The sequence below is a fragment of the Notothenia coriiceps genome, unplaced genomic scaffold, assembly GCF_000735185.1.
Source record: "Notothenia coriiceps isolate Sejong01 unplaced genomic scaffold, NC01 NC01_scaffold00017754, whole genome shotgun sequence".
NCBI lineage: Eukaryota > Metazoa > Chordata > Actinopteri > Perciformes > Nototheniidae > Notothenia > Notothenia coriiceps.
This window is the reverse complement of record NW_011350455.1, coordinates 52,936-64,814: the sequence shown is the minus strand read 5'-3', so window position 1 is coordinate 64,814 and position 11,879 is coordinate 52,936. Positions and strand designations below refer to the sequence as shown.

The 11,879-nt window shown below is 43.0% G+C and overlaps 1 protein-coding gene across 2 annotated transcripts in view; it reads left to right on the top strand.

Annotated features, from left to right (window-relative positions):
* foxp4 (forkhead box P4) overlaps nt 1–11,879 on the top strand; it is a 28,956-nt gene that overhangs the window by 7,658 nt on the left and 9,419 nt on the right. For both annotated transcript variants that reach the window (XM_010777090.1, XM_010777089.1), the window contains exons 4-10: nt 623–721; nt 2,100–2,198; nt 5,052–5,139; nt 6,259–6,342; nt 8,163–8,388; nt 8,957–9,033; nt 9,129–9,230. In XM_010777090.1, coding sequence (XP_010775392.1) covers nt 623–721; nt 2,100–2,198; nt 5,052–5,139; nt 6,259–6,342; nt 8,163–8,388; nt 8,957–9,033; nt 9,129–9,230 — 775 coding nt within the window. The remainder of the gene's footprint in view (nt 1–622; nt 722–2,099; nt 2,199–5,051; nt 5,140–6,258; nt 6,343–8,162; nt 8,389–8,956; nt 9,034–9,128; nt 9,231–11,879) is intronic.

The following is an 11,879-nucleotide window of genomic DNA, read 5'->3' as shown; positions in this document are numbered from 1 at the left end:
AACAGAATCGAAAGATAAATATTTCTCTCCCCATTGACTTCATTAACATAATTTTTCAGAAATAAGGTCCCATGGAGCTCCCCCGGAAAGGGAGGGACTTCGACTCTCTATTGAGAAACTTAAGCTATGCTCTCTTCAAAGCTTTGGAAACAACAGTTACCACTATTCCTTTAAAATGTTTACATTGTGACGGTGCATCTGTCCTCTGTGTGACCTGCAGTCAAGTCACACACTCTTGCTATGTAATTTTGAGGATGAGTTCTTAACTTTTAGCTTTAAGATGTTCCTCCATACCTACGCACGTAAACACAAAACATTCACATGCAGCATACCACACATCACCATGGTGCAAACATCTCTCCGCTCATTTGATAGGAGGTGTGTTGGGTTCAGTATGTTCCTCCAGTGTACTGTCAACCACATGCAAGTATAGTATAGATGAGAGGAGAGGATGGTGGAACATTTATTTGTTCGATTCTATATTTGTAAATCAGTATTTGCTGTAGACATAAATTCCTTGTTACCTGTGTTGACATACATGTGCTTGTACTCCACTTACGGTTTGAGTGCTGTGTATCACATGGCTTTATTTGCTTCTCATTAGCTTGTCTTTGTCTTTTAGAGCCCGACTGTTTGAGTGGATATCCTCCTTCACCAAGGCAGACATTGGAGATGAACATGTCCCCCTTTACTCCAAAAGTGGCCACACCCCCAGCAGCCAGTGAGTAGCACATTCACACTCACACATACACAAACATGGGAGGATATGACGAAGAAAGGGAAACTACTGGGAGGGTGGTCTAAACACTGATTCACTGTTTGCTCCAGGGGCATTGCTGACCCTGACCTCTGACCTAATTTTCGACCTGCTATTAGTGTTCATACTAAAGCTGTATTATGCTACCCATACATCAACAGAATTGGCTTTATATGATACACAGAGGGTAGCATTAGTGTGATAGCCTGCTAAGCTAATGCATGGCTGATGTGGAAGAGAATGTGGTCGCTAGCAGTTTGTCATGTCTTCTGTCTGAGCTGCTTCTGAGTTGACTCAACCACAGCCAGCACACACACACACAAACACACACACACACACACACACACACACACACACACACACACACACACAAGATCCAACCTCAGCTAGCACATATGATCAGGAAGAGTCAGAAGGGAGAGGGAGAGAGAGATGTTTCCATCTGCGAGACAAATGGTTTTTGTTAGACAACCTTCTGATGTTGATTTGGGAGAATCCCCATCCCAGTCCCCCCACACACACGTGCACACAATACACAGTGATGTAAATATATGTGGAGACAGCCGTCGTCGGCGATGGTCCAGGTCTGAACCACATCTGCTACTGGACCTGCCCCACACACACACACACACACACACACACACACACACACACACACACACACACACACACACACACACACACACACACACACACACACACACACACACACACACACACGCACGAGCACAGTTATTCTACACTGGGCCCAAACCAAACTTGGCTCAGTCTTCCACTGCCACACACAAATACACAACCGCTCATAAATATGCACAGATGTACGCACAGAAACACACGTGCACGCACACGTAAGCTCACCACAAAAGAACAACCAGCACATGACGGCACCCGCCGCCAATCAGTCATGGCTGGTTGGTCCTGTGCCGAGTCTGTGTCAACTCCTGAAACATTAGAACACACACCAACACTAGCACACGCACATCACATACGGCAAGGACAGAAAGACAGGTCATGGACTTGAAAATGTGCCTCTGAGGTTGCTGGACCAATTCCCTTAGCTGCCTGGCTTCTGTAACTGACCCCACTCTGCTCTATCCTCCTCTCTCTGCACTTGGCTTACTGAACTCTTCAAACTAATGACTGCTAACCAGACTCAGATGGCTGTAGTGATGCTTCTGCAGTTCGTTTTCTACGTCTGTTTTAGTGTGCCAGAATGCGATATATTAAACCTTTTGCTTCTTATCTGAGGAAGGAGATGTTTTATTTGCTGTTTATTTTATGAACATAACAATAGATGAATATTGTGACATGTGTTTTACTACCTACCTCTTCTTGTGTGCAGTCATGAGGAGCATGCCGGCTCCCATCCTCTCTACGGCCATGGAGAGTGTAAATGGCCTGGCTGTGAAGCACTGTGTGAGGACATGGGACAGTTTATCAAGTAAGTTAACAACCACCCAAAAATATGAAATATTGTGCAAAGGATGGGGTTGCAGATACACTAAAAAAAATACATTTACTATAGTACCTTGAGGTTCTGCATAAAGTAAATTCAAAACAGCACACCTGTTATAGTGAATGGCTTTTGGATGTGTTTAGCATGGAGAAAACCACATTTCTAGACAGGCTCAATTATTTATTAACAAAACTGCCAATCTGCCAAGAATTTAGACCTAAATCAGATTTAGGACCACATGAAACGTCCTTAAATTGTATCACTCATTCGTAAAAACGCCAGGGATTTTTTTTTTTGTTGAAAGCTCAACAATGCTAGCACCATTCTTTGATTCAGATAACCAGTACTAGTAAAACATGAAGCAGAGCTAAAAGAAAAAAGCTACAATTTGTGCTTAATGAGTGTCAGTCATGATCATCAGCCATGTTTCCGATTGGCTCACTAATTCATCAGTTGCAATCAGTTGCATCACATTTGCTCTGAGGCACATTCATGCATACATACACAGGTACACACTCTGACACAACATCTGTCTAGGATTTATTCATCATCCTCCTACAACACTATTCCTCTTCCCTTTTGTTCCTTTGTTAACATTTGTCACCAAGTATTTCCCTCATTTAGTTGTTGTTTGTGATATTGTCTTTGTATGTTTTGTAAGCTTTTTCTTTGAAAGGTCAAACAAATTGTTTCACTGCTTAATAGAGAAATTACTCTTAATTAGCTCATCCACACGCACATCTTTTTGTTACCACAACAAAAGTAAATACATCAAACACACTTCCCTTTCACTTATTCCCTCTGCCACCTTCATGTTAGTTTGGAGTCACTGGGGGATGTTGATGCAGTCTCTGGCCTTGACATTCTGCTGCCTCCTCCTCTGTCACACACTGTACAGCGGACTTCCCCGTGGCACTACTGCTGCTAACGAAGGCTTCACAAAGCCTTTAATGAAGCCCTAAACAAATTCACACTCTCATTATCGGTGTGGAACTCTTAACTATTTGAGCAACGGAGATATTAATAAGCAGGGGTGATGAAATACGTACTCATACACACACATTATCACAGAAGCGTGCGTGGTGATTGTGATGGCATCGGACAGTCAGATCAAAGCGAGCAGGCAGGCTGGGAAAGTTTGAAGAGGAAAGCTGTTGTTTGGTGTCTTATTTCACATAGCCCCGGGGCAGATGGAGGGAGAAAGAGTGTGTGTGTGTGTGTGTGTGTGTGTGTGTGTGTGTGTGTGTGTGTGTGTGTGTGTGTGTGTGTGAGTGTATGCCTGTGTTTGAGAAAGAGAGAGAGAGTGTGTGTGTGTGTGTGTGTGTGTGTGTGTGTGTGTGTGTGTGTGTGTGTGTGTGTGTGTGTGTGTGTGTGTGTGTGTGTGTGTGTGTGTGTGTGTGTGTGTGTGTGTGTGTGTGTGTGTGTGTGTGTGTGTGTGTAAGAGAAAGAGGGAGATGAAGAAAAAAAAAGAGGCAGTGACAGATAATGCCGTCAGTCCGACAGTGCGCTCCCTTCCAGCCAGCCTTAGTCATCGCCCCAGGAGGGGAAAAGGGTAGAGCAGAAGAACAGAGGCGGGAGATACTCCACTATTTCAGGCCTTTCTTCTCTTCTCTGGTCCCACCGCCCCTCCCTCCCTGTCCTCTGGTATAATACTCTGGCTGTGGTCGGTAGAGCTGGGTGTAATGTGGGTTAAAGCCTTGTCTGCCAGCACTCAGAGGAGTAAACAGAGCCTCATTGTCGGGACACATCGAAAAAAAAACTGCTACTGTTTATGGCCCGGCTATAGAGAGAGGGGAGGGTTTTAGGGGCAGATTTTGGTTGGAATGAGTGTGAATCATAGGCATTTAGGGAGTTGCGGGGGAAGACGAGTGGGAAGGGGAGAGTGGACAGAAGTACAAGGCATTGGGAGAGAGAGCTTAGCACAGAGTGAAATAGAGAGTCAGGGGTGAGATCATGTTTTTGTTATTATTATCGTGCACTTGTTGAGCCGTCTATCTGACTGGATTAGCCATGCCATGACATCATTGTTTTTGTTTCATTTCTAGTCTTCGTCTGATATTGCCTAACTTTTTTTGCTTTCTTAAAGACACACACACACACACACTCAGTAGTCACACACTCTACGCACACATTTCTTCTTGTACATTTCACAATAAACAAGTCAGGAAAGTGGCTTTGTGAAGATTACTCGGATTGTAACTTAACACCACAGGATATAGTGAAACTCACTCTGATACACACACACACACAAAACTACACACACACCGTGCATGCAGCAGCAACCTGTGAATAACCTTGGCGATGACAGAGCAGAGAGAAAGGGATGGAGGAAAAGAGACAGGGAGGGGTGGGCTGGGAAAGATCAGAAGGTCCCGGGTCCTCCCACATTGGAGGAAACAAACAGCGCCACCATTCACACATACACACACGTCCATGCACACGCACACACATGCGCAGCAGTGTTAATATGTGGAGTGGAGTTTAGCTAACAGAGAATCTTAAGATAAGGCTTTGTGCGATAACACATGAGCTCATATCCAGGTGGTTGTCTTGGATCATGGCTCGGTGAGCACCAATGAAGTATACACACACAAAACACAGCTGCTGCGTACTTCACTAGACAAAATAAACCTCCAAGATTATGATTTATTTTTACAGCTCTGAAACAGCTCATAACGCAGTTTAAATAAAAGTGCAAGAGTGGGGTTGTGTTACTTCATTATCCGGGACATGGTCATTGATTTAGCAAGGATGCTGTTCATTTAATCAAACTTTGGAACTTTGAGTGATGTTTTCGTGGATATCAATTTACCCTCTTGCATTCCCCCTCACCTCCAGGCACTTGAACAATGAGCACGCCCTCGATGACCGCAGCACTGCTCAGTGCCGAGTCCAGATGCAGGTGGTCCAGCAACTGGAAATACAGGTGAGTCACATACAGACAACCACATTTCATCCACTTACAAACTAAGTCTCGAAGACTTTTCCAGCCAGTCAATGGCAGCAACTTGTCTGAAGCAGGGCAGAGTTTATGGAGAGCAGTGGAGCTTGTAATTTAAAAGGAGCAGTCGGCAGAGAAGCTGCCATCGCTGCTCCAATTATAAAGCTGCTCTGGTCACCAGAAAGATAGAGCGAGGCGGAGAGGAGGAGGGAGAGAGAAAAGAGAGAGAGAGAGATGAGCCAGAAAGCGGAGGACGGCACGGCCTCTCTTCTTCTCAAAGTGGTTCATGCACGCATACTCTTGAAACATCTGAATGCTCCGGGAAAAGCAAAACACCAACACTGGACAAGAAGTGAAATTCTGTTCTCACACAGTACATAAGAAAAGTGAAAACACAATGGCCGCCTCTTCACACACACACACATCTTGACATAGTTTCTAAAGCACTTCAGAATACCCTGTTCACATCACTGCGTAATATGTGTGTGCGCTGTCCAGCATTAGGGTGAGCATTGTGTTTGGTGGTGGTGGTAAACAGCGTTTAGCTGAGCGCCTGAAGCCACCACCAGGGAACACAAAGTGACAGAGAGGCAGCTGGTGTCACATCACATCAGGACGTCCGTCTCTCTCTCTCTGACAAGTCACTTCATCCCTCAGAGGCCCACCACTCTACCCTCCAACAGCACACACACAGCAGCCCAGGCACTGTTTTTAAATGTTTCATAGTTACACATCTCTGCAGTGTGTGAGTATGTTAATGGTGCTATCTGTCTTAGTGTAGATCCGTTGTTTCTGGAGTCTACATGTGTGTACACTTGTGCTCTCGCACAAACACAGACACAGGATGCCGCGTTTCCACAGGCTGTAGCAACACCCATTAAAAGGCAGTTAACAATGTCAAACAGGGACGAGTGTGTCTGCAGGCTAGTGTAAGTGTGGGAGAGAGCTCCGGGTGTCGAGGCGGATGACTTTCATAATCGTCTCTCTGCCTGAGGTGTAATTGCAATTGTAATTCTGTGTCAATACCACGAGATATCAATCTAAGCATTATGGAGTGAGATAAAGTGTTTTTCATGGCGTTAACCACCCTTGTTTGTTTTACAGCTGTCAAAAGAGAGTGAGCGACTTCAGGCCATGATGACCCACCTGCACATGCGCCCCTCAGAGCCAAAGCCTTTTAACCAACCTGTGAGTACACACTTCTTACCCAAACCCAAAATAACATGACTTCATATTCTACCCTCGTACCCCAAATCTTTACCTCCTATTCACCTACAACTCCTTTTAATCAAACAGTTTCTTAATCCCTAAACCTTCTCTGGATATCTTGCTGTCTAGCTTGGTATCTACGCCCCCTATTGACCAGTGAGGGTTAATATGTTATTTTAAAATCCTAGGGACAACTCTGTCTTTTCCTTTTTCATTGTACTCTGTCTTTTTGTTTCATTGTGTCTCCCTCTTCATCTCTATCTCAAAAACTGTCATGATAATGTACATTGAATTCCGCAAAAATATTCAAACTGTCTCCAAGTCAAACTTCAGTTCTGCATTTGATTCAATATTTGAGATTTTAAATTTGCTAGCTTGTAAGAGAGAGAGAACAGCCAAAGCAGTCTCTCACAGTATTTTCAATGTGTGTCCACAGAAGGGATAGAAATGTGATGTGATGGGAGTGCATGTGTCTGTGTGTGTGTCCACACTGGTTGGCGAGGTTGTTATTAGATATCTAATGAATATTTCATTATTCAGATTGACGAGGAGTCTTATTAAAATATGAAGATGTTGAAATTAATTGTCAATTAGAGGTAGAGTGTCTTAATTTGAGGGGATGTAAATGGGTGCAGCCGAGTGGCAATATGCGTGTGTGTCTGAGTGTGTGTGTTGTGTGTGTGAATGATGCGTTGATCGCTGGGGGATCAGCTGCTATTAACATCTAATGGGAAATCAGGAAGAGGCGTGTTCTGTCACCACCGGAGACGAGCCTCGGGGTCAGGGATTGGAGGAGGAGGGGCAGGGGAGGAGCGTCAGGAATGGAAACAAAGCTTGGCCTCAATTAACAGGGTTCGACTGTTGCCGTGGTGATGTGGCAGGGTTGCAGCGTTAATGAAGTACCTGTTAAACAGCCCCGCCCCCTCCAGTCTACTTAAATGGTACAGAGAGGGGGCAGAGTAAAGAGAGGGCGATTCACACATTTTACATATGGACAACACACACACACTCACACAATCACAAACAGGGGTTTTAATTAGTCCTAAACTAGGAGCCCTGCAACGCCTGTCCCAGAGAGACTGGGAGTACTGGTTCTGTGTGTGCGCAAGGCTCTGCCTAATTGGGCCGTATTGGTCCGTGAAGACTTTGCCACCGCAGAGTGCATGTGTGTGTTCCCTTCTTACAAACACGCTGTCGTGTGGTTTTGTATTTGTAAACGCAGGGTTAATTGCAACCAGTGCTGTGTGTATAAATAAAGTACATGTGCATGGTGTGTGTGGCTATTCGCAAGAATGCATTTGGTAAAGTAGGGACACAAACAAGAGGAGTGCTTGAACCTTACATTTTGTATAGGTTATTTAACTTAACTTCCTGGATATAGCAACTTATACTGCTATAGGTTAAATAATTAAATTACAGCTTCAGTTGTATTAATATTCTTACATACTTAGGAAGCAAGACCGTTAAGAAGCACAATTTGTTTTGTATGTACATGATACACAAGCTCTGTCTAATACATTGATATCACCTGACTCTGTCCTGTGTAGATGGCGCTTCTCTGTAAACAGCAGCCCAGCAGATTGTGGAACCTTAACGTAAATATAAGAAAAGCATCAATCAGATATAAAATCCATTGCATTCACTAAAACATTGAGGTTAGGATGAGGCTAGGAAATAATACATTTTTGTGTGTGTTGTGTTTTAAAGAAGAGCAGAATTTACAATTTTTTAGTGGATTTGATTGGTAGATAACAATGGGACCTGAACCCTAATGTCAGCGTTTCTGTGTCTCTCTCTAGCTGAACCTGGCTTCCGGTGGCTCTCTGTTAAAGCGGGACAGCGATATGTACCCAGAGGGTCTTGGTCACCCCCCCACCTCAGCTGCCGCCCCAATCACCCCAATGCGCCAGGGCCCCTCAGTCATCAGCTCCTCCAGCCTGCACTCACACTCCCACTCCCACTCGCACGGGGTCGGGCCCATACGCAGGCGCAACTCCGACAAGTACTGCACCCCCATCGCCTCAGGTAACATACACTCACTCAGTACCTGCCTTTTTAGTATTAGGCAGATCAAATGATTTTGTCTCACAATGGACTTAGATTTAGTCTGTTTTTTGACACACTGCTTTAGTTACTTTTTTTCTTCAAAAAGTTCCCTGGAAGAGCAACTTCATATGTTTTACTTTAATTTATCGCTCAAAGAATTATATAATTGATGCCATCTATTTGTTTTTTTTTTGTTATTTTTTTATATTTGTTTAAGAACAAAGTCAAGTTTGCAAAGCTTTGAATAACATAATAAGAATAAATGAATGATTGGCTTCTAAAGAATATGTAATATTATGTATCTTTACAAAGCTGTGCTCACCACAGTTCTCACCCATAACAATCTGCTTGATCCTTGAATAAATAATAATATCAAACATTAAGATATTCTTTATTTTAGATACAGTTTTACTTTTTTCATACCTTTTTATTCTATGGACTTATTGATATAAAATCCCACTGAGAATCTGCTTATTGCTTATTGTTTTACATGTATTGCATTACAAACACCAGCTGAATTATAATGATCATACTTCTTTTTTTTCAGAGCTGGCTCAGAACTGTGAGTTCTACAAGAACGCTGATGTCAGGCCTCCTTTTACTTACGCCTCTCTTATACGCCATGTAAGTCCCTCCAATGATCCATTTTCACTATCTCCTCTTGCCATCAGTATTTCCCCCTCTCTAAATCTGGTTGTGTCTCCTCTCTCCGTCCTCAGGCCATACTGGAGTCCCCAGACAGACAGTTGACTCTCAATGAGATCTACAACTGGTTTACACGGAAGTTTGCCTATTTCAGGAGAAACACAGCCACATGGAAGGTAAAAGCTCATGCTATACACACTCTCACTTGTGCTTTGTCTTTCTCAGAACTAACTAAATGTCAAAACTAAATGTTAACTCAACAAATAGAAACCAGACCATTTAGCAAATGGGGTTTGGAGTTGTTTAAATGATGTAGAAAAAGAACAGCGCCATATTTAGAAAATGAAAGTTTGACCGCGGCTCTGAATGGTTGGAAGCTGATTCAATCAAAGAGCAATATTTTGACTCAAACTATAATGTGGTATACAACTCTGGCTGGATGAAAGCTGCTCTAATTGACTGCAGAGCAACTGTGGTCTGGGCCTACTGATGAAGCCCCTAACCCAAGCAGATGCCAGCTGAGACCACAATGAGAGAAACAAAAACTGAAGGCAGATCTTGCAGTGTTAGAAACATTTGGATTGGCCAATATGACTTCACTTTGCAGAAAATGTATTTTTTAGGGTTAAATGTAGCCCTTACACTCAGGATGATAGAATGACTGACACACAAACACACACACACACACACACACACACACACACACACACACACACACACACACACACACACACACACACACACACTGGATCTCTCTAATACATATGTAAAGACACACACACACACACACACACACACACACACACACACACACACACACACACACACAGGTAAAACAGCACAAAGGTTTTTAAAGCTGACTTTGCTCAGCTCCTAAAGATTTGACTGATTTGACAGTTATTGGCTCTTTCATTCCTTTATGAGACACTTTCCTACTGCTGCACTCATTATCTCTCCTTTCCCTCACTCACCCTTTTCCTCTTTCTCCGTCTCCCTCCATCTCGGCCCTAAACAATTCTCTCACCTCCAACACGGCACATGGAGTCGGCCCCACTTAGCCCGGTGGAGCCACAATCTAGCTGTTATACAGCCTCATTACAGGGATGCACATAAAAAGCTGACACACACACACACACACACACACACACACACACACACACACACACACACACACACACACACACACACACACACACACACACACACACACACACACACACACAGACTGCTCATGATCACACACATTGAATTCTCCCTCTCACTCTCCTCATCCCCCTCACACACCTGGCCTGATCCCACCATTGTAGGTGCTGACCCATTTCTACCCAAAGCTCACACTAATTTGAGTGTCAGTTCCTCCAGAGAGGTAAAGCGAGAGAATGAGCAAAGGAGTGAGAGAGGCAGTGAGAGGAGGGTGAGGAGAGACCCCATCCTCCTTTTAATGGCCCTAAACTAAGGAGGGAGGGATGAGATGATGATGATGGAGGGAGGGGTGCGGAGAGGGTTAAGAGATAGGGCAGCCAGGAATATCTTTACCTCCTCATCTGACTTTTATGAATTTTAACTATTAATGTCTGGTGTCTGCTTCCTGTGCCGTTGGCCTCGCAGACCTTTAAATATAGCTCGGCATGGCCTTATGTATTTATATAGCAGCTCAGCGAGTCAAATAGGGCCGTAGAGATGTATGTCCTTTAATAAGCCGTTATATTTCATGAGGAGAGCAGTGGTGTCAGGGAGCGGAAGTCATTGATCATAGGAACGAAACGGACAGAAAATGAGGACGAGACAAGAGAGAGAAAGAGAGAAAAAGAAAGGGTGAATGAGAGAGGAGGAGAGATGAATGTTGAGTTCTATTTCAAGGTGATGCATGATGGGTAGGATTCCTTGAAGAAGAGGTTTTATTTTCTATTTAACTTACCAGAAAAAAAAAGCTGTTTCTAGTCGAATCGCATTATTATCGAGTATTGTACTGAAGAAACAATGTGCTACATTATATTTTTACTACACACTAAATGGTTTAACTTTTATTACATTACAGTTATTTTTACCATTTAAATTAATACATACGTACTTCACAGGTTATTGAAAAGAAATGATGTTATATGCTGATCACACATTCATCAGTAATAATTATCATGTAAGTCAACTTTATTGTCAATAACAAAATATCTTTGTACACACAGAAAGATCGAAATACTGTTTCCCACAGTACTGAGGTATAACAAACTCACACATTAAAAACTGAATAATTTACAAAAAAAACACAAAATAACCGTTTACTTCAAGTAAGCAGGATATATATACGAAGATGATGGACATAGTTCAAATGGGAGTGCAAAATTCTCCATAGCAGCGTAAAAGTGACTGGTGCTGGATTTTTTTTTTTGTCGTGTCTGTTTTATGATGAAAATTATGTCCTTTTGCTCTTATTGNNNNATATGATAGTAACGCTCACAGGGGGGCTATCTATGCATTTTGAGATGCTGAGAACATTTGTCTTATAATATATACATATAATTCATAGTATTTCCAGTGTCCACCGTTTAACACTAACGTAGTCTCAAAGTCATCACATATAAGTTGCTTATTTATTAATATTGTGTTTATCATTGTGCCTGCTCACTTAAATTCCTATTTAGGATCATAGGGAAGTAAAGTGTCACAGTGAGGCCTCAGCAGAAACACAACCAGACTGATCAAATATTCAAACATTTTGAATTTGAAGAAACCTGATATAAATGTAGTCTAATTTTTCCATTTCTTTTTTTGTTCTACACAATCGTCTTCCTTCCTAAAATTTGGCCTCCAACTCCCCCCCCCCCCCC